The following is a 27,772-nucleotide window of genomic DNA, read 5'->3' on the forward strand; positions in this document are numbered from 1 at the left end:
AGTTGTTTGTGTATTCGTTTTGTTTTGATCAGGTCAAAGAGCTTTTCTTGTTTTCTCTTTCTTATTATCTATAAGGTCTCATTTAGCTTTAAAATTCTGATTCTTTTAAATTGGTTTTATTTTAAAAATTTGTATTAATCATATCAGTAGAAATGAAACATTTCTATTTCAAACAATTTTGTTTAGTTAATTTAATTACTGATATATATATATATATATATTTTTTTTTAAACAAGCTCTGGCCAGTTTTATTAAAGAAAAATTTATCATGATTTACTTTTCACCAGTCTGTTCTGGCATGCTTCTAATGATATCAGAATCACCTGGGTCAATGATAGCCAGTGTGCATACTCTGTAGTATTTTCCACACGCTGTGCCCAATTCAATATTATTACCACTGTAGTGATGGACACCAGTTTTGGCCAACATGGAGTAGTACTCTATTTCAGATTTCCTCAAGGCTGGGCAGTTGTTGGCGAGGATGACCAGTTTAGCTTTGCCTTGTCTGATCATTTTCAGAGTCTGCTTGTACCCCAGCACGTACTTTCCACTTTTCATAACAAGTTGGAGCGTAGAGTTGATCGACTCCAGCGACTTTTTTGTCTTCTTTGCGGCCACCATCTTCCTGCCTTAGGTGCGGGATGGCCCCCAACCAAGAACAGCCGCCAAGATGGACGGGGAGAGAGAAAAAAAAAGATTACTGATATAATTTTAAGAATGTACTTATGTTTGAGCATGTATAGTAGATTCCTGATTAAGAAAGTTATTATAAAACAACAATTTCTGACATTTTGATAGCACATTTCTTACTGAAACACGTAAATATAAATTTTTTATAGAGTTATAGTAATCTTAACCTTTTAACCTTAGTAATCATGGTTTCACAGACCCCAGTAGATGGACTTTTCTTAAATCAATATTATTGCAGCAGTTTGTGTGAATTAAATATAATTAAAATATTTTAATACAAAAATCTACCTCTACTATCATGCCAAAGTGAGTTTGGAGAGTACTCATATTCTATTAGTCACTGCTATGTTTTATAGATAATATTGAGGAAATTTTGTCTGATGTTCTTACATTTTTCCTTTATTAAATACATTTCATTAATACTAGATGAAAAACTATTATATATAAGTCAATCTTATATATGTAAAAGTTAAATATCTCATATAAATGAGTACATCATTATATATATTCTGATTTCAAGTATTACAAATAAAGACAAATTTTATTTTCTAGGGTTGGATAATTCTATTTGAAATGAATTACTAATTTGTGATGCAGATTTCTTAAAAATCACTACCATTCATCCAATATTTTCACATTTTAGCTGAAATGAGCTTTTAAAATTTTAGCTTTTTAAACAGTTAAACTTTACCTCATTAAAAAAAATCAGTAACATATTGGAGAGCTCCAAAATGATTCAGTTTCTTTTAAAGGAACAACACTCTGTTTTCTCTTTTTAGAAAGTTTCCTTGTAACATTCCTTGCTTCTCTGATAAATTAAGGCCAATTAATCTGAACGAAAAAGGCATTTTATTTGAAAATCTGCACAATTTTTATACTTACAAACATTATTTGATTAACAATGTAGGGGAAGTAAAAGTTAAATTCACTCCTCTTAGTGTTGCTGGCTGGGTCTGAATATTAAACTGATAAAGATTAACAGGAGAAAGCATAATATAAGTTTTGCATAACAGAGTATCCCATTAAGAAATAATGCTCAAAGAAATAACAAAAACTAGCTGCTTTTATGTTATTCTGAACAACTAATGTTTTTATATTATATTGAAAAACAAGGAAATTGTCTGAACTATATGTAGGGACTAAAGGACAATAAAAATTATTTTACAGTTTTTTTTTTGTTTTTTTTTTTTTTTTTTTTCAGAATTCTCTTATCTCAACTTTTTGTCCTTGGTGATAAGATTATTATTATTCCTGTAGTACTGTATATAGTGATGCTGTCTTTCATGTTGGAAATTAATTTCCTGCATATAGGTAAAAGAAAACTGACTACAGTATTTTTCTTGTATTTGTTGTTTTTTCAAGTGGTTCTTACTAAAAAATTGTCAGTATGCTGAAGAGGAATAATTTGGGGTATCATGCCCTGAATACCTTCCACAATCTTGGCAGTATTAGTGCTTAGGTATTTAGCAATGAGAAAGAAGTCCAAGACAACAGAAATAAAGTTTGTTTCAAATTGAAAGAAATCAAGATAGAGACTGAAAAGAGCTTATGATTGGGTTCAGCAATACCATCAGAAATACCTCCTCTCCAATTCTGCTCTGAGATATTTTTAGTTTGTTTACTTTTACACTCACCCTTGTTACCTAATGTTCTCAAGGTGCCCACAACAGGTCCATGCATGAGATATCCATTGCAGAAAAGCAGAGGGTAAGATGAAAGCCAGAGTAGTCTGCATCCTTTCTATAGTAAACCAAAACTTTTCAGAAAACGCAGCTTGTGGATTTTTTCCATACATCTTGTTATCTATAAGTAGCCACATTGAGCTGAAAGATAATTTGTAGGTTGTGTGGTGGTGTCCATCAACCAATAGACAACAAAAAATAAATAAAATACGAAAATTACAGCAGAATATGTAAATATGCAAATAGTGATTGGAATTGTGTTTCATTTGTTATTTTAAAACAGATTTATCTGTTGCCATTTCCAACTGGCAAGCATTTTTATTTTAGATAAGTTATTCTATCATGTGACATTTCTTAATAGATTCCATGTGTTCAGCAATATTGTTTTCCTACTCAAAGATTTGATAAAAATAATTTGGTTCTGTCATGGATTTTATTTTCTCTAAAATGTTCTTGAATTAAAGCCTGAATCACTGGGTTATGAATTTTATAGTGAATACTTATAATGTTTTACAACCTTAGATTGGCAATAAGTCTAAGCATCTTTGCTTTTCCTTGAACTAATATTATTCCCTAAAATTCTTTTAAATATGACAGTATGAACAAACAACTAAGTATAGAGGTTGAACATTTAACCATTTAATCAAAATTTGGTAAATATTAGCAAACAGAAAAATGTGTACTAGAGGAGTAATTTATGAAATTCAAATAACTTTGAATTTCAAGATAACTTGGAATTTTAATATACTTAGTTTAATGAGAATTTGAAGGCAGTACAGATGGTAATATATACATACACATGTGTATATATGTATGTATATATGGTATTTTAAAAATATTGACACATTTTCTGAATCTCCTTTCATAATAACTGTTGACAATGTAATTTTTAAAAAAGAATTAGTCACTTGTTCATTAGCTTTGAAAGTCAGATTTGAATTTCTTGGTTGTTGGGAAAAAGAATCTAGTATTTTAGTGTTTCTCAAATAAGTTTCCCAGAAGTTTAACTTTTAAAATGAATGTGAGATATTCTTTAATATTCTGCTAATTCATATTAGTGCATATAAATTATAATGCCATATATATTTTTATGTTTATAAACAGAGAAAAATATTTTGAAAAGTGAAAAACAGACAGTGGTTTGAGAGAGAATAGAGAAGTTGGCATAAGGAAAATCAAGTAGTTTTTGGAAAGACAGCAAACTAGTGTGGTTACTCTTTGATTTTGACTTCAGGCTGTCAATTTTAGTGCCTTGCTCACCCTCAGGTAAATTGAGAACTAACTACTACAGGAAAAACACATTGTTTTACTGATTTCAACTTAGAACAACTTTTAAATAAATAACATTTTTTAAACTGTTTATAGTCATACAAGCAATGTAGTCTTCCTGGGGAAAAAAATTGGAAAATATATAAAAATGGCCAAGAGAGAAAAAAAGTTACCTGTATTTCATTTAGTCAGATAACATTTGTATTTATACATATTCACATACATCTATACACGATTATTTGTGTGTATGCATCTTTTAAATTTATTGATCTCATGGGGATATGCACACAGGACAGTACACTAGCCATATCTGTAAATTTTAATGAATTTTTAACATAGTGAAACACGCACAGAGACACACACACACACATATATGAATCTGTATATATAAAATCCTCACTTTGAGCAAGAAACAAATTACTTAGCACTTCAGAAGCCCAGCATTTAGACCATGCTAGACCTTACTCCACTGTCTTTGCAGCTGGGACCTCTATTTTACTTCTCTCACCATGGAGAGATTGTGCCTGCCTTTGAAATGCATATAATGGAATGATATAATATGTACTTTTTTTGTGTCTGACTTCTTTCACTCAACCTCATGTTCATGAATTTCAGCCATGTGAAATTCATTCTTAGCACTACATATTTTTCATCTTATGCATTACACAATCTTCATGACCATATACTATTGATGGACATGTGGGTTGTCTGCAGGTTTTTGCTATGAATGCTCTTCTGTTCATAGTTGTGCATGTCCTTAAATGATTTTATTGAACTTTTAAATATAGAAATATGTACAGATAATGTTGAATAGTTTTATGAATTTTCACAGAATAAACCCTCTGATAGAGCCAGTAAATAAAAAAGGGAATAAACCACTACCAATACCTAAGACTTCCCTGCTTTGTATGATAACTTTTTAATGATTGATGGATGCTATATATGAACAATCATAGGGAATTGGGATAAAGTTATATTGCTCAGAGGGGGATTTACTCTTGCTTTTATTAAAATGGTGGCAGATTGAATATCAGTTTGTTGTTTGTTTTTTTTAATCTGAGGAAGATCTGGTGAAGACTGCACCCACAGTTACTCAGAGTTAGAACTTGGGTGATCCCAGCTGAGAGCAAGGAGTATTACCAGCTCACTCCTCCTTGTTAGCTAGGAAATTCTGGGTTTTTTTGACTGAGAAGCTCCATGACTATAACCAAAATCTCTTCAGATTCACTCCCTTTTAGTCATTTCTTTATGCCAGCTTTTTGGGTTTTTCTCCAAATCATTTACACATTAGTACAATTTGTGTCTATAATTTTTTAAAACAAAAGTTGGGTACTTTTTGACCCTGACTTTTCTTCCTGTTTTTTGTTTATAAGTTATTAAGTATTGAACATTATGGCATAATGGAGTTTTTATGAGCATCCTTTCAGTGACTAGTCCCACACTGTGACTAAGCTGGGGGATGGGCATGCAAGTACTCAGGCTTTAATTAAAGAAAGTGGTTTCCAGCTTAAGTCACATATTATGTCACTTAATCACATAATCACATTGATTATGAAAGGTATTAACATACATGATATTATCTGGTTGCACCAGGCCAGTAATTTACCTTTTAATCAGGTAGCACATAGTACTGGTAGGTTTGTCTGATTACCATTTCTTTAGGCAATATAATCATAAAATAACATTTACAGAGTAGCATATGGTCCTCAAGCACTTTCTCATAACATTTGTTTACCTGAAATGCCCATTTGGTTTACCATGCTATTTTATAGCATGCTAGTTTTTTTTTTTTGAAAATTGAAAAATTTAAGTAGTGTAAAAATATAAATGTTACATTTTAAAGAAAATGGGTTGCATGTGTGTATAAACAAAAGCCTTCCACCCATAACATGTGAATAAGATAAAGGTAAAATCACTTTCTAAATGTAAACTCCAGGAAATACTTGACATTTTAAAAAATATATATTTTCCCTTTAATATCGTGTTTTGTTTTTTCCATCTATTGATTTTTTTAGGAGTGTAAAAGTTTTAAGCCTTATTTTTATTTATTTATTTTTTCAGAAAAATAAAGATTAGAAATAGTAGTGAGAAATACAAAATACTTCCCAGGTACACAAATGCTAGCATGGCCATTTAACTGACATAAAAATGAAAAGTACTTTTCTCACATTTAATCCTGTTTTCTTTAAGACCTCAACTGCCACAGTAAATGTGGTGGTAACAGATGTCAATGACAACGCTCCAGTGTTCGATCCCTATCTGCCTAGAAATCTCTCTGTGGTGGAAGAAGAAGCCAATGCCTTTGTTGGTCAAGTAAGGGTAAGTGGAGTTGTGTGTGTGTGTGTGTTTGTGTAAATATAGAATTATGTAGCATGAAGTAATCACTATACTAACAGTTGTCTTTTCTTTATCTTTTCATTTTCTGGGATTATAATAAAGTATTTTTAGAGTAATATATAATTAGTTGTACCTTTGGATATGAGTTTGGAAATACACACCCCAAAATACGAATATTTATATATAAATGCACTTCGTTATATAAGACTATCTTTAGTGTCTACTATGAACCTATGTTTCAAACACATCTCTTGTCCAACATAGGCAACATTCATTGCTAGGCATTTGTCAAAGCACAGCAAATTTCTGTATTTCTTTTGATGAGTAAACCCTTTTATTTAACAGCAGAGATAAAAGGTACTCAGTTGGACCATGCTTGGTCTTGATTAAACTCATGGCTTAGAAATCATAAGATGGAGGTAAATCTTGAGGAAAAATCGATTTTGAAGCATCTGCCTCATATAGAGATCTATGTTCTCTAGATTAAAAAAAAAAAAGATAAACTCATGCCATTTGCAGCAACATGGATGGAGCTAGAAGGAATTATGCTCAGTGAAATAAGCCAAAAGGAAAAAGAAAAAATATCAGATGGTTTCACTTATAGCAGGAATGTAGGTGAACCAAATAAGACATCAGTGTAAAAAAATAATAACAGTACAAAACACAACAAAGCAAAAACAGACAATTATAAACCAGAGACATCCTGCAGGGGAGAGGAGGGAGAGGGATCAGAGGGGGGAGGGAGGAGCACAGGATACTGAGGTGATGGTGCACAGATGCATTGGTGAAGGAAACTCTGTGGGGACTACACCTGAGAGGGTGGGGAGAAGCAAATGTTTTTTTTTTTTTTTTAAATGAGCAATGATGTAAAGCATAATAATAATTAAAAAATAAAACAAAATAGATTTCTTCTCTAACAATTACCCAGGCATTTCAAGTTCAGGTTTCAGGATCCTATTTCTTCCCTGTTAAGGCCTTATTTCAAATAGGAGGTTTGATAATGCATTGAAGCAAGCCTTCCCTACAATCCTTCTACTTTTTCCCATCAAGCAATGGGTCTGTTTTCTTGTATATATTTTTTTTATGGCTGCAAAAGAGGATGTGATTATTATAGTGTGATCTTTATACTATGTCCTGAGATTTGGATCAACTAGTTTGAACCCTCCACAGAGAACTTATAATACATACAGCAGTCAGCATCATAGTCATCATTCTTATTTTCAGTATCTCTCTTAAATCCTGGAGAAATTGCATGAGACATGCATACCCTGTGTCTTGGGTGCCACCCCAATTCACTCAGGTGAGAGCCACAGCAATTGTGCTATTACAGCTTGCCCGGGGTCCTGCTGCCTTCTTAGCTGCAAACTACACAATAACTTTGGTGTCAACAGTTTTACTGTGGATTCAACAATGAAAAAAAAAAGTGATAAAGATTCATATATAAAAATTTTTTGTGAAGTACCATTAAAACTAATACTAAATAAAGATGTAATTCAGAGAAGGAAGCCAATAAAGACATTGATACAAAACCAGCTATCCTAAGGAATATAGGCACTTAATCCCAGGGACAAATTCTGAGAAATGATACCCCAAAAAAATGTTCACAATTATTGATCATTAGAAATGATGAAACTGGAAAATTTATACGCTGACTCCTGAGTGTCTTTGGTCACCAACCCGTGATGGAAGACACATTTTCAGTATTTCCTACATCCGTTAAATACAGACAGATCCCTCTGCATTTCCATCACAGGGGCATTTTGTTAGGTTCTAGATACTGACAGATGGAGGCTAGCCAGAGATAGGTTAGCTGTATGGCATATGCATAGGACAATAACAGTTTCTTATACACCAAACAAGGTGATAATAATAGAACCATGTGCAGAAAATTTAGAAAAGGAGCCATGCCACATGCTGAGATTGACTCACAAAGGATAAATGTTGATCAGGAATCATTTGCAGTGAGTTGGAAGCTGTCTCAGGAGAGATGATGGCTTGTGAAAAAGAAAATAGAAAAATGAGAGCATGTAAGATGTCATAATTGCAGTAAAAAGGCATGCCACATTATAAACTCTTCTTTTTTTTTGACATAGAAGGTGAAATTCTAGGATGGTATGCAGTATTGCATTGTTGTTTGATTCTAAATTCAGGAAGCTGAACTCAAACGCAAGTATAATAGCCCAGACATATAAGTATTGAGTTGTCTAATCATAATAATAATTAGACTAGAGTTGTCACTCTAACATGTCACATTGACAAAAACTAAAAAGATCATTTAGTCATATTTATTGACTATTGATATAAAAAGGTATTGAAATAATTTCAGAAAGTTATATTTCCCATTTCTCTTAATATATTTAGTATTTGAGAGATTAAGCCCATAGGGAATATGCAACTAATAACACAAAAGTGTATGTTAACATGGATAATTAATTTTTATTTTTCCTTTCTCATTTTTTGTCAATTTTCCTTGTTATTATGTGTCTTTTCCTTTAAGGAATTTGTGGTATTATGAGCAATAGTCTCTATAAATTATTCCAGCATTAAAAATTGAAATATAGACCTCACCATCAATTTGATAGTACAAAAATTGCCCTAGACTTTTGGCAATAACATGTTTTCCTAAAAGCTAAATGAGTTTGAAAGTACAAAGAAAAAGGAAAACAGACAAAGCAGGTGCGTCCAACTGATTTTTCAAGTTTCAGTGAAGTTATAATGTTCATAGAATGGAATTTTGATGCATCATAATGGCCTCCTGTTGCTACCTAATGCTAATTATATAATACATCAGTTTTACTAAATGACTCATGCTCCACTTGTAAAATTTAATTTTAATTGTCACAAAAATATTGACATGCCTTAAACCAAAAAAAGTATGGTTAATTATTGTATAGAATTTGAATTACTGACTTTGTGTTTTGTTCTAATGATATTTTAGTATGAATTATCCAGTGTCCGGATTCAAATGCCAAGGGATTTTTATTTAATTTTTATATTAAGGTAGTATTTTTGTAGTCCCAAACTTTATTGAATAAGGAATCATCTAATTATAGAATATAGAAAGCAAGAAACTTTTGGTATATAAAAAATAATCCAGTAATTGTTTAATATAGAACTCACTATACACATGTATAGTATATCCCATTTAAAGCTGAGAATCTTATCTTCTCAAAGCACTTGTTGTAGCAGTGTAGTTGGGGAGAAAAGATGTATGCTGAATGAAACTTAGCAAACAGTGAGAATAGATTCTTTGTCTCTGTGTCATATGTCAAATGTGTCACACCTATTATTTACTATAAAGAATGAGAAATACCACAAAGGCTTAAGATAGAGTTGTCAGAGGTCATGGGGAAAGTGTGTCATCTTCAGTACCTTGACAAAGTAGTGTGATTATAGGCTGAAAAAGAGAACAAAGAAAGAAAGAGCCCAGACAGATGTGACACAAGGCAAAATTGAACTGAAGAGGCAATTTGAGAGCAAGGCAATAGTCTGACAATAATGGTAGATTTGTTTAGAGGATTTCTGGAAAATTGATTAAAAACATTATATCCAGATTGGCAGGGCAAGGAAAGCCTATGAAATTGCAGCTGGTACAAAGACTTTACTTGTTATTGTCATGTTTTTTCAATATCCTTCAAAGTACTTCATGTAAGATATGAGAGTGCATATGCATATCCTGACACAGGCCGTAAGTATTGCTGGTAGAATGGGCCTCAAAGCCAAGAGGCATTATAACAGGTCCTGCAGAACTCTTAGTCCCAAATTTCCAGATGTGCAGGCACCTGATCAAAGTATGATTAAATCTCCTATAGCCCTGAATTTAGATCCCTCAGAGCTCTAATCAAGCACCAGAAATGTTCTTTCTAGGGGAATTTATAACAGTAGGATACAGCATAAGCTCCATAGAGGCCCACTGGGTCTTGAGATGTATTTGCTGAAGCAGTCTCCTGGATATGTGATCAGTTCTCCACCCTCACTTTCCTTTAACCTGCACTGTGCTCTGCCCATAGCTTCAAGACTCACCACACAAAAGCACCAGACTTCTTACTTTCTCTTCCAGTCCTCACCTGTTATAATCCTTCCATATCATGATAAATTCATTATTCTCTGCTCACTAAGTTGATTCCTTTTTCTAAAGATTTATTTATGCACACAATGTTTGGAGTACAGGCCAGAGGTGTGGGGATGAAAGGATTCACCAGAGAAAGAGTGGGGAACAGAACAGGCAGACTGACTGAAATACACTGCTGAGGGGAGCAGCAGGCAAGACAGGAGAGATCTGCTGTGCCATGTGGGTAACGCCCTGGCCAACTGGGGATTGAACTCGTGCTGCAGAGGCTGTGGTTAGCTTCATGGTGCTGTGCTTAACCCCTTGCGCCACCAGGGAGGCCCTCACTAAGTATTCTTATGCTAGCTCATATATTTCCATAATTTTAGATCCAACATTCCAACAATATTCAAAACGTATTAAAGTGGTCAATGGGCTCTAGAATAAGACACTTGAGTTCAAATATGATTTATCAAAATGAATAATGTTAAATATTAAAGTTATTTGGTGTCTCTGAACCTGGAGTTATAGATGCATAAAATGGGGTAATATGATTTATCATGTTTTATAATTGGAAGAATTAACACATACATATAATATATGTACATGTTTAACATAATACATAGTCAATGTGCACTTGGTTTTTATTTATTATGATTATATTAAAGCATTAAACAATTTAAAGCATCACTACTTATAGTATTTACAATTTAATAATATTAACAGTGTTATGAAACAAATTCAACTACTTCTATTATTAATGAGTTTTCTGATTTGTGAATTATACTATGCATTTCCCAATATAATGCTTTTTTGAATAAGTTTTTAATAAAGTATGAAATATTATTTAAGTTAATAAGTGACTATTTTACAATTTTCCTACAGACAGTAGCATTGGCTTTTGGTCATAACAAACATACAAATTCTCATATATTATATAAATCTTCATATGCATGTATTCCCATTTGTGGGCTATTTTAGAAATTTAAAGGGAGTTAAAAAATATTTGAAATTACCAAGATGGAATTCAGGTGTGCAATCCTGGATTTCATGTTTTTGCTCATTTCTCTTAAAATGATTCCAGTTAAGGTTGCATTGAAAGAGGCTGTTAGACTGACTATAGTATAAAATGAGTAATGATACCTTTTAACTCTTTGTATATGCCATAATCTATGTTAAGTGCTTCTCATTGTGTATATTTGAATGACTCTCAATGACTTTAACCATTAAACTACAGGAGCTCGTCCTATGATCACACTTTTTATGATTTGCTCATATTTAACTGAGTCAGTAAGAACATGCAGTAAGTAGTTCACACGTGTAGCAAGTAATATCAGCATCAAGACCAGTGAGATTTTTTTTTTAATGATTTATTTATTTACACAAGAATGGGGGTACAGGCCAGATGCACAGGAGGGTGAGAGGATTCACCAGAGACAGAGTGGGGAACAGAACTGACAGACTGAGGAAATACACTGTTGAGGGAAGCAGCGGGCAACACAGGAGAGGTCTGCTGCACCATTTTGGATTCTTGCCAGCCGGCTGGGATTGAACTGGTGCTGCAGAGGCTGCAGACAGCTTCACAGTGCGGCGCTCAACCACGTGTGCCACCAGGGAGGCCCCCAGTAGGATGTTTTTTAATTGTGTTGTTTTTTTTATTGTGGTAACTTAGGTTCAAACACTGAATATGATTTAGAAAAACAAGTTCCCAGAGCTTATCCCATGGTAACTGTATCAGAACCCTGGGATAGGGATCAAGAGCCTGTGTTTTAGCAGGTGCTACAAGTGATTCTGAGTTAAGCTAACTTCTGTGTGTATGTGTGCGTCTGTGTGTGTGAGAGAGAAAGAGTGAAGAAGAAAAAGTATATAAAATTTATATATGCATGTATGTATTTACCTGTTATTAAATAAGGTAAATAGTTAAGAGTAATAATGCTGGTTCTGTTGTTGGGGATATATAATTTTAAACAAGTTTGGTAAACTGCTTTGATGTGTTTTCTAGATCTTATTTATTCAAAAACCTGAATGATTTGTAGGGAATAATAATTCATTCTAATGTGTAAGAGTCAGGTGGATAGTTTGGTCCCATTGCAAACCTTGGGTCTTCAGAAGTGTGGAATCACAATGCTTACCTCAAAGTACTGTCTGTATTTCATTTTTCTTCTCAACTAATGCCCGGTGGATTCACTTTGAATCTAGCTTGGGAGTTAGAAGATAAGGGCAGATCTGTTTCAGTAAACAGTGTCAGCTACAGAGTCACAAAGAGTTTCTCTTTGCTTAACAAAATTTACCATATAGGAGAATGAGATAGTTTTTATAGTTCAGCACATTTGCTGACACAGGTGCTTCAGTGCCTCACTGTGAGTGGGTATTTTGGGTGAGTATCAAAGATGCCTAGCCTTCATGGTAACTTCTCATTGAGGAGTTCTTAAGTTCCAGAGTCTCAAATTCGTCATCTCTGATTTTCACAGTAGCTCTAAGCATGAATGCATGCAAAAATGCATCAGATAAGGTGCTTAGGAACATTACCTGGTAAATGCAAACAAGTTTCTCAGAATTGCAGGTAATATACAGTAAATGTTGCCCAGCAAAATTTCAGTTAATAACTTACAGAAATTCTTATTCTAAACTGACTTATAGCTCTACATAACAAAAATAGAACTCTGAATCAACAAAATGTTCTTTCAGTTCTAAAACAAAAGAGTCTGATTTTATTTAGCCTGAAATACAAATGTGTTCCCAATTTGAGATCTGCATGTTAAATCATAGCTGTGATGAAGTGGTAGAGATTCAATTTTAAACACTTAAAGCAGTTTTACAAACATTAGTAAACTGCAGTGTTTAGAAGGGTAGTGATGGTGTTATTTTAAAAAGAAATTGATATTTCCTTCAACTATACAATTTAATATTAAACAAAATAAATCTGAACCTTAGTGGTCTATTTCTGATTTATGTAGTTGTCATCTCCCTATGTGGGGTTCTAAAAATGAAATGAAGGTGGGGAGCTTTATAGTGTTTTATTTATCTTTTGTAGCTCAGCATGACATTCAACAGTGCCTGAAACTATAATACTTCTTTTTTAAGTGGGCCACAAGTGGGGAATTTTATGGGTTCTCTTTGTCAAGTCAAGCTATATAATGCAAACATTGTACTCAGTCGAGTAAGGAAATAAGCCCCACACAATTTGAAAAATTGGTGACATAATTTTAATGTTGCTACCTAAAAAAAAATATTTATAATGGATATTTATTGCTTGTGAATTTTTTTTGGAACTTGGTGATCTTTCAGATAGTCAATGAACAGTTTATAAATGGGTTAGAAAATTTATGAATGCATTTTTACAGTATTTACTTGGGGCACCTACTCATTCAACTCTTTTTGTCTTCATTCAGCTATTAAAATAAATAATGTATATGTTCATGCATTTATATATGTATAACTATTCATAGCTGTATAATCCTATATGCACAATGAATGCTATTGGCCCCCAGCCTCATTTTCACCAATGACCTTTTGTTTGTTTGTTTGTTGTTTTTTAAAGATTTATTTATTTATGCATACATGAACTGGGGTACAGGCCATACATGCAGGGAGTGAGAGGATTCACCAGAGACATAGTGGGCAACAGAATAGGCAGATCAACTGAAATATACTGCTGAGGGGAGCAGCGGGCGAGTCAGGAGAGGTCTGCTGCACCATGTAGGGAGCTCCCTGGCAGGAGATCGAACTCGAGTTCGGTGGCTGCAGATAGGTTCATAGGCTGCATCTTAACCCCTTCTGCCACCAGGGAGGCCCCCCAATAACCTTTGGTTGCTAAATGTCACCTTCGTCTGAATAATATCATTGCCCAATTTGAAATGGATCTCTTGCTCACTGCTGGTATTCTACTACCTATTGTTCCTGGTTTTTGTGTTTAAGCTTATGTTTCCTTACCAGTTTGCTCTTTAAAGCCCTCTTTAATACTGCATTATTTATATTTTCTAGTTTTATTTAGGTATAGTTGATATACCAAAAAATACATATAATTAATGTTTGTAAGCTGAGGAGTCTGAGTGTGGACATATGTATATCCTCCTATTATCAATATAAAGCCAATATCTACCACTTCAAAATTAAACTTTGGATTTTGGAAGTATTTTCCATTGTTCTGATTCTACACATCTTTTTTTTCTGTAAAATTCCACTCACACCAAATCCCACATGAAAGCCTGTAGCTTTAGTTACCCTTGGATGCTTATGTCTCCCACTGCTGCATCTTTAGCCTCTTCTGATTCTTTAAGCTACAGTCTAAAATAGGCATTTATCTGTAAAACAGACCCACTTAAATGTCCTATGGGCACTTCAAATTCAATATGTTTAAGATTGAATCCTTATTTGTATGGCCACAGAAAGGGCTCCTTCTTCTGAAATCTGCGTCTTGGTTTATATTTCTGTAAATCACATGTTAGGAAACATCTCATTCTTCCTGACTATTCATATCCAGTTAATCACCAATCTGGATAATTTCACATTTCAAACTATTATCATTTTTTCCCCAAACAACTGTAGTCAAGTTCTCATTTCTCATCTGAACTATTGTTACAACATCTTAATTGGTTATTTTGACACAAGTCTTGCTAGTCACTTCACAATTTTTCCTCAATGTAATTGCCAGAATGATTTCTATATAACATAGCTTGAAGGGGATATTCTCAATAAAGCAAGCAAAGCATGCATCCCAATATTATTTTAACAACTTCCAGTAATACTAATCTGCTTATAATTACTAATAGATGTTCTCTGAACTCTCCCATGTCTTTGCCTCTGAGCATGCCTGCTGCCTTTGCTTTTTCTTTCTCCATTCTTTATTTAGAGACATTATCTTGAAAATGCTAGCTAGACATCTCTAGTTGGACATTTGTGCTTATGCTCTGGTGTTATACTGTGCATAGCTTTTTGATGTTTCTTTCCAGAATATATTTAGGCTATATATTTTTCAAAATTTCATAGTCAGAAACTTTTTCATTTTGATTTTAGAAAACTCACAAATCCAACCCAATATTTGATTCTTTGAAACTGAAAAATTAAACAGGACCTAATGTATTAAAATTATCTAAAGGTAAGCTTTTATACTGAAAAATCATAAACATTGTAGGAAAAATATAATATACACATGCATACTTGGCTTATTACATTCATACCCATAAGTAAATAAGTTATCTTGATAAATAGAAAGTTTGATATTACATTTCTATATGACTTAGTATTTCAACATATAGACCAGTACAGATAGATATGATTTCAAAAGCAGCGATAATGCAAAGAACAATTGAAATCTATGCTGGTACAGAGCAAAATTTACCATCTAAGAGACAAGAGATCTGGAAACAATACACTAATGAAGGCTATTCCCAGATAACAAGATTACATGGAGGTAAACTAATGGAAATGCTGCCAGCCTATTTGGTCACGTATTTGGAATTGTGTTTCCATTCACCCATTTAAAAATACATACTCCATTTAAATATTTTATTATTTGTCTGAGAAGAAATACCAACTATTTTTTGCCTCACAAATCCCTGCCCCATTTATCTAGCTGTGCCTTTTAATGCTGCATTATTCATTTATGAGTTCCAACTTTATACAAATCGCACTTCTGTTTTATAGACTGATGAGAATTCATGGCCTGTTTACATTAGTTGGAATCAGTTATCTTTCTCTACAAATGTTACAGCTCACTACAATTACTTATACTGACTTTACTGCCCAACTGAGGAAGAAATGTAGCAAATGACTTCCTGAAGCCTTTAATTAGAACAAATCTTGTCCTTTAAACTAAGAAAAACTGTGTAGTATGTAGAAAAACTGTGTAGATATAATCATATGTGTGGGATTTATTAAATTATTAGAAAGTGAACATAGATGTAAGTGCAACCCGGGTTTAAAATGCATCACCAAGAAAGCTTCCTGCATACCTCTTCTCGTCATAGTCACTTTCTTATAATAAGTAATGGCAATAGTTTCTTATTTCCTGTTGTCAATTTACCAACTAAGTAATCATTTATAACAATATAGTTAGAGTTTAGCTTTGCTTTTTTAAATGTCTATAAGCAGAGTGCATTAGTATCTACATTCTTATATTCATCTTTAACTTTCTATTCAGCATTTCTGCATGCCTGTTTATTTAGATATTTTATTTGCTATCTGCAAGTCATTTTCACATTCTATCATTGGTGAGTATTTGAATGGCTTTCAGTTTGAATCTGTTATAATCAATGCTTCTGTGAATACTTTTATGTCACTTCTTTTGGTGCACATGTACCTGGGTTACATTGTCTTATGAATATGAGTGTATTTAACTTAATTAAAAATGTCAAATTGTTTTCAACAGTGATTAGGACAAATACTGTGTAAGTGCTAGTGATTATCCCCACCTACATTATTGATGTATTAATCTATCTAATTTGGACCGATCTTAAATTTTTTAGGGGTATCATTTTTGTGGTCTTGGTTGGCATTTCCCTTACAACATGGAGCATCTTTTCATACGTTTACTTGCTGTTTCAAAATTACTCTTTTTCCAAAGTGCCTATTTAAGTCTTTTATCCACCTCTCTGTTGCATTTCCACTGTTTTTTTCATTTTGAATGTTCCTTTTCACTAGTGAGAATTGTTCATATATTCAGGATATGATGCTTTCATTGTTGCATGTTCAAACTTCTCCAACTCTGGGACCTTGCATTTTACTTAACGTTGTCGTGACAAGGAGACTTTTTGATATTGAAATTATCAACATTATCCATTATTTTCAATTGTTACACACTATGTTTAGGTCATGAAGATGTCCTTTCAATTTATTTTAAGATGTAGTATTCTTGTTTTTATTAGGCATATAATCTGATATTTATTTTGATGTGTGATGTGAGCAAAACATCTACTTTAATTCCCTTCTATACATATAGCTACTTATATAGTACCAGTCTCTCCCCTTACCATAAATCACACAAACCACAAATATGCAGTGCGTTTTCTGGTCTTCTATTTTGTTTTACATTTTTTATATAACTTGAAAAAAATATATAAACTATTACCCTTGAATTATTTTCCTAAAGTTTAATTTGAATGGCTGAATTAAAATCTATTATTCATCCCAGTATGTGAAAGCTCCATATTACATACAATTTTCTCTTTTAGAATATTTAGATGATTTACAGAATGTTATGGTTTACTGTTTCTGTTTTTATTATCACCAAGATATCTGCAATGGGGCCTCCCCGCTGGCGCAGCGGTTGAGCACTGGGTTGCGAATCTGCCTGCAGCCTCTGTGGCGCTGGTTCGATCCCCAGCTGCTCCGCAGCCACCTGTGAGGGTCCTACATGGCGCGCAGACCTCTCCTGCCGCCCGCTGCTCCCCTCAGCAGTGTCCTTCGGTCCCTCTGCCTGCTCTGCTCCCCACTCTGGCTCTGGTGAATTCTCTCACCCTCCTGCGCTTCTGACTGTACCCAGTGTTTGTATAAATAAATAAATAAATCTTAAAAAAATGCAGACTTAAAATAAAAAAAGATAGCTGCAATGGAAAGTCTATGCTCACATCTCTGATTATTGAAAAAAAAAAAGATTATACACATAATGTTGACTTTTCTGGAGAGCAATAGAATACCATCAAAGAGTAGTTGCCAGTTAGAACCCTATCATTAAAACCTGAGAATTCTTCCCAAAACTCTGTTAGAATTTTTATTACATTCTCTTCTCTCCCAATTTATAAGTATACATGATATTTTTGTCATTTGAATTCGCATTTCTTTTATTTCTTTTTTCGTTATTGATGTACCATTGGTTTAAAACACTGTATAATTTTTAGAGTTACAGCATTGCACCCTTCAGATGTTGTTATATTTCCATTTATTTTTGTCCTGTATTTATAGACTTTCCTGGGATATAAAGCTCTGAGTCACTTCTTTGATCTTGTAAAATAAATCCAGACTAAATTTCTGACAGCTTTGAACCATTGACCCCTTGTTCACATCTCTGACAATACACTTCTAGAATTAGCTGTGTGTGTTTTTTTTTTTTTTAATAGGTCATTGTTTTTTCTCAAATTTTAGGCTGTATTTTTGTGGTGAATTAGGATCAATTCCAGGTGTCCTTGCCATAAGGTATTTTCATGATAGAGTACTTTCATATTGATTAGCACTCTCCTATTCAGATTCGTGATTTTCTCTCTCCACTTCCAGCAAAATTATGACTCATTCTAAAGCATGTTCTCCTGGATCCTGCCAATATATTTCTTACATGAAGTACTTTTTTTCTTACATCATTGTTAATTTTTGGATAGTATATGATTTCTCTCCTCAGACATGGCCACTGAAGCTCCCCCACCTCCACAGCACCCACCGTCATCACCATACCCCCTTGTGGTCTTGCCCCTTCCCACCTCCTCTCTCCTGTTCCCATCATATCTATGGTCACATTCAAAGTTTCTCTTTGATTCTTTGTTTGGTTTTTCTGTATTCTACACATCAGTTATACCATCTGATATTTCTTTTCCTTCTGACTTAATTTGCTTAGCATCAGCTCTTCCACTGTCATCCATGTTGACACAAACGGATGTTTATCTTTTTTGATCTCCGTGTAGTATTTCATTGTATATGTACCACATCTTTTTGATCTACTTATCTGTTTTTCCTTAAAGATATATTTATTTATGCATACAAGAGCTGGGGTAGAGGACAGAGGCGCAGGGGGTGAGAGGATTCACCAGAGACAGAGTGGGAAACAGAACAGGCAGACGGACTGAAATACACTGCTGAGGGGAGCAGCAGGCGAGACAGGAAAGGTCTGCTGCATCATGTGGGTAGCTCCCTGGCTGGTCTGGGTTCGAACTTGTGCAATGGTTGATGATAGCTTCATAGTGCTATGACTTAACACTTTGCACCAGCAGGGAGACCCCTACTCATCTATTCTGGGACATTAAGTTGTTTCTGTATCTTGCTATTATAAATAGTACTGCAGTAAACAAAGGGTTCCAGGTTTCCTTTTGAATTAGGATTTTGTGATCTTTGGGTAAATTCCTAGGGGGTGGAATACTAGGCTGTATCCTGCCAGTCATTTTTAAACATATCCTGCTTTTTAAGCACATCATTGCTTTACCTTAGTAGGAACAATTAGAATATGCCACAACTTGACCTTAGTTATTAAATGTTCAAGAGAATTGAAAGTAGCTTGTTACAGATATTGAGGACATATATCATTTTGTGAAATGTTTAGTTTAAGTAGGGTCTTTAAGCAATGGGTGATTGATTTCCTTTAGTAATAAAGAGAAGGTGAATTTCCATTTGGAAGATCAAGAGAATGAGGATGTTTGAGGTTTTGAAATACCTCCAGCCAGATGAACTCAGCTCATTCTCTTTCTCTAACAGCACTCTCATCTCCTGCAGGAGATGTCAGGTCAGAAAATGTGTATTTCTATGGCCTCACCATGATGTGCTGTAATAGAGGTCTCTTGCTTTTACCTCATAGTCTTAGTTGAGACTGATGTTTCTCAGCTTAATTTTCCTTTTTCAATATTTATATTCAACTCCACAATTTTTGGTAAGCTACTGTTAACCTATCAATCTCAAATCACAGATATATGGCATTAGCCACTCTTTTGCCTTTTCCCTTTGTATATCATCCCAGTTCATCTGAGATGAGCCTCGCAAATAAGGCTGAAAACATCCTCCACTCATGTGATAATTTGACCAGAAAATTATCAAATTCAAAAAGCTCATAATAGGTGCCTCATTCCTAGGTTCACTTTTGTTCATTGCTTTTTCACTATTTCTGAAATATATTCCAAAACAGGTGCTTTTCCTATATCTTTATCCATAATTATTTATTTCCATAGATAACATCTATTTTTTTAATTTTTGCATAGAAGAACTGGAGTGTAAGCCAGAGTGAGGGGGTGAGAGGATTCACTAATGACAGAGTGGGGACAGAGCAGGCGGATCTACTGAAATACACTGCTGAGGGGAGCAGCAGGTGAGACAGGAGAGGTCTGCTGCCCCAGTTATCAGTGATAGGTCTTAGCGGTGATAGCACTGAGACTTAACCCCTAGGCCAACAGGGAGTCCCCCAAATATGTTTTTAAATGTCAGTTGGGGTCACCATGCTTCCTAATATGGAAACAAATTGAATATATCCTTGATGTCTAGTTTCGTTATTTCCTCATGGGTCAATTCTATATATTTTTTCATTATATATTGTTTAATATCCTGAAATTGTGTATATAAAATTTAATGCCTTCAGTAATCACATTTGCTGCAATAATGCTGTGCATCAAGCAACATTGCCATCTTGGTAATACATAATGCTTTTTTTCCCCTCACTCTTGGGTCTACAGGTAGGTAGGGGTTAGCAAAAGTTTGTGTGCATCTCAGCTGGTCTTAGTGCATGTGGATCTGGGCTCTACCTCAGGTTTAATTCTGCTTCACAAATCTCTCATTTTCTTTTTATCAGCACCTACCCATATTATAGATAATGTAACAGGGCAACAGAAAAGTTTTGTGGCTTGCCCATTTTCACACATTTATCGTCTGCTCTACCTACCAGTTGAACAAAGGTGTCCCAACTCCCAAACCAATTATATTTTTCTGCTACATTGCATTGCCTCTATTGAAAACCTTCACATCAGATCCTATTCATGAAGTAAAAGAAGTAAATAAAAAATATGTATGGATAAGGATGTAAAAAAATTCTTATGAAAACTGCTTTTAAGCCAACTAAATATTATAAGGTTGGTTTAAGTATAATTTATACTTATTTTCAATTTATATTATATTGATCCTGTTCACTGATGATTTTGGACAAAAAAACATTGCCTTAAAAACTAAAAAATCTAATTATGAACACCTAGCAAACCTGATGTATTCTGTTAACTAATGAGGAAATTTATATTTTAGTAAATGCATTCACAGTAGCTTATGTTACTTAATATATGTCATATAATATTTTTGATAACTGTCCGTGCAGCATAAAATCATGTAAATTTTATCTGCTCAGATTTACTATTATTGCCTGGACAATTCCTTCATCAAAGTTATGTTATAACTTTTGTATAATACAAAATAGCAACTAAATTAAATTATGAAAGCATATAATCTTAAAGGGGAAAACACCATTCAAATTATTTCTCTAGAGATATATTTAAAGTTTTAGAAATTAGGCAATGAGAACCTTAAACTGCAATGTATATTAGAATAAGAATTAAAGCTAAAAACTTTTGCTTCCAAGTTCAGTATCCTTTCAGTTAATTCATATAGAAGAATCAATCCACTTTTCTAGTATCTAGTAAAATTCTTCTAATAGAAATTTATACTCTGCCTGTATGTTTGATATCTAAATTATGTCTAACGATGTTAACACAGTTTAATGTAATTACATTGCGATACCACCATATTTTTACCTGAGTTATGCAATTACATGATTAAACTTATATGCACAGCCAAATCAGATCTTGTTTATATATTTTATTGCTACAGATACTTCATAATTTGTAAAAAAAAATTTGATTATTTATTGAATCTGACTTTACATTGCCATTTGAGACATACAAGGATTTCTTTATAAACAAAATTTTAAAATATAAATTACTTTAAAATATTTGAGTATATTTTTAAAATGCTATCATGTGTACAATGAAGAAATTGACCAATTCAGATAAAAGTATAATTTAGTTTTCGATACTATAATTCACTCACTATAGTGAGTGAACTCACTATTTTTCCAATTTATTAGTTATAATGATAAATAAAATATTTAAAATATACTACATGATTATTTGATATATATTTACATATGTTGTAAAAGGATTTCCCTATCTATAGGCAACTCACTTGGGTTTTTTGGGTGGTGGTTGTTAATGGTCTTTAATTGAACATTGCTTTATAATAATACATATGATTCATATGTATGATCCTGTCTCTTCAGGATCATACCATCAACATACCACCACAACCATCACAACCACTAGGCCTCACAGTTCCATTATAGTCCATTGTATACACACCCCTCCTTTGTTTTCTACCCTCACCCTCCCCTTCTGGTAACCTCAGATTTATAGTCAGATTTTTATGATTGGTTTTGGTTTGGTTTGTCCTGACTCTTTTTTGTTGTTTCTTTATAGTATGCATATGAATGAAACCATCCTTTATTTGTCTTTCTTCTTTTCTACTTCTAGCTTATTTTATTTAGCATAACAAATGGCAAGTTTCATTTTTTACAGCTGAGTAGTATTCTGTGGTATTCATACACACATATATATGTCAGATATTATATATGATATATATCCAAATGTCAGCTTGAAACCATATATCATAGATCATATATATAAAGTTGTTGTCTTATCTGTATAATCCCATCATCTGCCCTTGGGCACTTAGGTTACTTCCAGAACTTGGCTATTGTAAATATGTTATAATGAATATAGGTATGTATATATCCTTCTGAATTAGTGTTTCTGTATTTTTGAGGTAGATTCCTAGGAGTGCCTTGCTGGATCATATGGTTGATCCATGTTTAATATTTTGAGAAGGTTGTTTTCCATAGTTTTCTGTACTGTTTTCTATGGAGGTATATCAGTCTACTTTCCTACAGTGTACAAACATTCCTTTTTCTCTTCATCCTCTCCAGAATTTGTAGTTTCTGGTCTTTTTGGTGAGTGCTGATCTCACAAGTGTGAGATGTTATCTTATTGTGTATTTGATTTGCATTTCCCTAATGTTACATCTATGAGAATTTTTTCATGTTTATTAGCCAATTTTGTGCCATCATTGGCAAAGTGTCTATTTTATTTATTTATTTTTTTTTAATTTTATTTATACAAGCACTGGGTACAGTCAGAAGCGCGGGAGGGTGAGAGAATCCACCAGAGCCAGAGCGGGGAGCAGAGCAGGCAGAAGGACCGAAGGACACTGCTGAGGGGAGCAGCGGGCGGCAGGAGAGGTCTGCGCGCCATGTGGGACCCTCCTCAGGTGGCCGGGGAGCAGCCGGGGATCGAACCGGCGCTGCAGAGGCTGCAGGCAGCTTCGCAACCCAGCGCTCAACCGCTGCGCCACCGGGGAGGCCCCAAAGTGTCTATTTTAGATCTGCTCATTTTTTTTGTTTTCTTTTTATTGTTGTGTGAGTTTTGTTTGAAAATTAATATAAAAAGCCTGAAGAGAAACATGCGTGTATATTGTTATTAAATACTTTAAAATGAGATAATCATGTCATTTAGCTTATAAATTAATTCCTCAGTAATTTAATTTTATAGGAAATTCAAAATAGCCAACTAGTTAATCTAAGGATGTTGGAAGGAAAAATCCCATATTTTGTAATAGGACATGCTTCAAATATTTTTTTTTGGAGCTAAATGTACTCTTTCACTTTAGAAGCTCAGATTTTGCTACTACTTACAATCTAGCTATAATTTTTCATTTTATTTATTTTTTTTTGGTGCTGAAACCCGGAAATGAATAGCTATAATTTTTATAGCTGAACTAGGCATTAAGATAGCATCAATTTTTCTTCCTATGACTTTTCTTAGTTAAATAGTTAGCATTCCATGGGATATAAAAGAAACATAATAAACAGGGAAAAAACAGTAAAATAAAGTGAAACTAACAGAATCATGGGATTACTAAATATACATTTGGAGAAATTTATCAACATCAAAAACTTCTTATGATACATTGGTCTGAAACACAAACAGTAAACTTACTACAAAATTGGTTATTTATGAATTGCTTCACTTTCACTTATAAAGCACAGATGTTATTAAATAGTTTCTAGTTAACAGTACTTTTCCCTTGAGCTACATAAACTTTAAAGCCAGGAGGAGAAAGGAAGTAAGGTACAAAGGTGAAGAATTAAGAAAGATGTGATAGAAAAAAAGAAAAAAAATCAAAAAGCTTATGCAGAACAAAACTATCATTAAACAAAAAGATATCTACCCAATGGAAGAAAATATTTATACATAATACATCCAGCATGGATGACTATCCAAGATTTACAAATAAGCTTGGACAGATTTGTAACTGTTCTTCTTTTGTAAAACAATGAAACAAATAACCTAACCAAAAAATTGTGCAAGAGAACTGTAGAGACAGTTCTCCAAAGAAGAGAGACAGATAGCCATCAGACACGTGGAAAAAAAAAAATGCTCATATCACTTACCAGGGAAATTCAAATTAAAACCACAAAGAGATGCCACCTCATACCTGTGAAAATGGCCTATGTCAAAAAACCAAGAAATAACAAAAATAAATGATGATGGGTATAAAACATATCCCTCAGATATTGTGAATTACTTGAAACTTTGTATTTTTTTTTATTTTTTTTAAAGATTTATGTATTTATACAAGTGCTGGGTACAGTCAGAAGCGCGGGAGGGTGAAAGAATTCACCAGAGCTAGAGCCGGGAACAGAACAGACAGACTGATGAAATACACTGCTGAGGGGAGCAGCGGGTGTGGCAGGAGAGGTCTGTGCAACATGTGGGACCATTGCTGGTGGCCGGGGATTGAACCAGAGCTGCAGAAGCTGCGGGCAGCTTCTCAGCCCAGCGCTCAACCACTGCGCCAACGGGGAGGCCCTGTATTTTTTATTTTAAAGAGGTGCTGTAGATCAAAACATTTAAAGTCAATATTTAAAAACAAAAAATCATATTGTTCATAATTTGCTTTTGCTTCCTGTGTTTAACTTACTGTCAGCTTTTGAAATAAGAGTTGAATAAGTGTCAGTACTTGTTAGGATTAATTGAAGTGACAATGAATGGATGCAAAATAAATTTTGACAAATATCTAGAATCCAAATAATCAGAGCAACTTTAGCCATGGTTATGAATGTAAAAGACATTTAGTATTAAAATCTAAAATAAAAGGTTAGTGCTATAAAGTAACATCTATTGTTGGTTTGTTCCATGTGCTTTCTATGTATTGACTCATTCAACACTCAAAAAATATGATATAAAAGTCGTTAATATTGTGCACCCTTTAACTCTAGAAGGTGAATTACTTTACTAAGACTATTTAACTGAACATGGATATACCTAAATTGGAGGCAGTCTAAAACCTGGATAAAAATCACTGACCTTTGGCTTACCCAGTGGCGCAGTGGGTTGAGCGCAGTGCTGTGAAGCTGTCTGCAGCCTCTGCAGCATGAATTCAATTCCTGGCCAGCCAGGAAGATTCCCACATGTCATGGCAGAGCTTTCCTGCTCCCCTCAGCAGTGCTTTCGGTCTCTCTGCCTGTTCTGCTCCCCGCTCTGTCTCTGATGAATCCTCTCACCCTCCCCTGCCGCTGGCCTGTATGCCAGCTATTGTATGAATAAATAAAAAATAAATAAGTCTTAAAAAATTTTTTAAAAATTACTGACCTTGACACTAGGCAATCTGAGGTTGGAATTATAGCTATATTCCTTAGTAAATCTGTAACTTTGGACAAATTATCTAATCTACATGAAACTTAGTTTTCTTGTGCACAAAATAGAGACAGTCCAGTTTATAGCATTCCCTAACTTTAAAAATAAGCATTGTCCTCCAGACAAAATAAGAACACTAGTAGTCAGTGTAATAGTAATAGTAGTGGCAGTAACTGAAACATTTTGTGGACATGAATTTTGAGTTCTACATTGTGATTTATCTTACATTTCTTGGTATAAACATCTTGCCAGAATTGTTATAATCTATATATTTGAAAATGATGCCTTTATGCTGCTATAAAAAAAAAAAAAACTAGCAATGTTGTATCAGTCATTAAATACTTATAGTAAATTGCTGTTTGCCATCCGAGTCTTGTCGAGTTTGGCATTTAAATCAAAATCATAATGCCATCATTTTGAAAACATTTTTTCTATCTTAACCATGAAAATTTAACAAAATATCTCAAAGTTCTGATACCAACATGTACTAGATACACTGCCATTTTTCTTAAGGAAAAAAATACAATTATTTTGTCATTACTTGTAGTTAGTACACATAATGTAAAAGTCATCAACAAGCTTCTAAAACTTCTTGACCTCATTTGAGCTATATTTAGTAGTGATGGACATGACTCAAATGTCATTTCCCTTTTTTGGCTCCACAGGACTGGTTTAATTGTCTCTGTTTTCATGCTGTCATTACTTCACTGTATTTTTTTTTTCATAATACTCATGAAAATGCTAGATAACTTCTATGTGTTGTTGTTGTGTCTTTCCCATTAGAATGTAATTTTCAGATGGACAAGTTTGAAACCCTAACATATGACATATTTGATTAGTGTATATTTACACTGTTACCTACAGGTTATTACTCCAAAAAAATTTGATTATTTTAAAGATTTATTTTATTTATATAAGAACTGGGGTACAGGCCAGAGGGGTGTGAGGGTGAGGGAATTCACCAGAGACAGAGCAGGAAGCAGAACAGGCAGATGGACTGAAAACACTGCTGAGGGGAGCAGCCGTCAAGGCAGGAGAGGTCTGTCACACGCCTTGGGGGTATCTCCCTGGACAGCCAGGAATTGAACCCACACTGCAGAGGCTTCGGACAGCTTCACAGCGCTGCACTCAACCTGCTGTGCCACAGGAGAGGCCCTCCAACATTTTTTTTAAAGATTTATTCATTTACGCATACAAGAGCTGGCTTGTAGGTCAGAGATGCAGGGCATGAGAGGATTCACCAGAGACAGAGCGGGGAGCAGAACAGGTGGATTGACTAAAATACAATGCTGAGGGGAGCATTGGCTGAGACAGGAGAGAGCTGCTATACCATGTGGGTTAGCTCCCTGGCCAGAGATCAAACTCATGCTGCAGTGGCTGCCAATAGGTTCATAGTGCTGAGACTTAACCCCTTGCACCACAAAGAGGCCCTCCAAGAATTTTTAAAAGACAGTATCTACTATGACATTAGACTTTGTTCCTGCCCTTTATCACATTCAGACTTAAAATATCCTCCAGCAAAATTTTGACACTAAAAATGTGAAATGAGTGAATGAAAGCATATGCGATTGACACAATCAAATGTGAACATAATTATTTTATATTTTTATGTATTGTATACTTTCTAGTGGGAATGGGAAAAAATAACATTGTTCAAGAAATCCAGCTTATATTTACTGAAATGGAAACCCAGTTCTTCAATAAAGCATTAATGTGAACAAATCACATTCTCTCCTCTTCTATAATTTACATTAGATAATGGAAGTGTAATTAATTAATACATGCAGTATAACACAAAATTGCTGAGATTGACAAGTACAAAGTGCTACAGAATCACAGAAAAGTGGAAACTAATTCAATTTCACTGTCAGCATTAAATGGATATAAATATCCATAAATATGAATATATTTTTATTTACTTTTATTTGGCTTATTTGATGTTTAAAATGTTGGTTTTGTGTCTACACAAGTATAATTTAGAAAATTGCTCCATTGGAACAATATTCTTTGTTTAAAACATGCTTTCCTGAAAGGCAAATAGGATTCCTATGTCTTTAATGCTTCAGTGTTTCTTCTTTATGTCTACTCAGGCATAGACTTTCTAATTTCAAACAATGTTAAGTATTAAATGTGTGCCTCTACCTTCAGCTCTTCTTTAAATGAATTTCTTGCCTGTTTTGATTTGTATGAAACCCCAAAAGACCTAGTTAAGTGACCTGCAGGAACAGAATATTGCTTATGTTTTAAGGAAAGTAATTGTATCTAAATCTTCATATACTGGTGCACACAGCTCTTACAAAGCCTACCATTATGACTGGACAAACCTA

At 33.9% G+C, this 27,772-nt stretch overlaps 2 protein-coding genes across 8 annotated transcripts in view; one reads left to right on the forward strand and one right to left on the reverse strand.

Annotated features, from left to right (window-relative positions):
• The window catches only part of PCDH15 (protocadherin related 15), a 1,524,279-nt gene that overhangs the window by 1,303,011 nt on the left and 193,496 nt on the right, over window positions 1-27,772 (forward strand). For all 7 annotated transcript variants that reach the window (XM_054690675.1, XM_054690674.1, XM_054690669.1 and 4 more), the window contains one exon: window positions 5,832-5,960. In XM_054690675.1, coding sequence (XP_054546650.1) covers window positions 5,832-5,960 — 129 coding nt within the window. The remainder of the gene's footprint in view (window positions 1-5,831; window positions 5,961-27,772) is intronic.
• LOC119233622 (60S ribosomal protein L30-like) lies at window positions 248-684 on the reverse strand. Its single transcript, XM_037496124.2, has one exon. It carries the CDS (start codon window positions 619-621, stop codon window positions 274-276), a length of 348 nt encoding a protein of 115 aa, XP_037352021.1. The 5' UTR covers window positions 622-684; the 3' UTR covers window positions 248-273.

Source organism: Talpa occidentalis, unplaced genomic scaffold (genome assembly GCF_014898055.3).
Source record: "Talpa occidentalis isolate TD23 unplaced genomic scaffold, MPIMG_talOcc4v2.1 talOcc4.8, whole genome shotgun sequence".
Classification (NCBI taxonomy): Eukaryota; Metazoa; Chordata; class Mammalia; order Eulipotyphla; family Talpidae; genus Talpa; species Talpa occidentalis.

Bases quoted from the DNA above. Each gene is read 5' to 3' on its own strand.
- LOC119233622 (XM_037496124.2), bottom strand. From the start codon at position 621: ATGGTGGCCGCAAAGAAGACAAAAAAGTCGCTGGAGTCGATCAACTCT.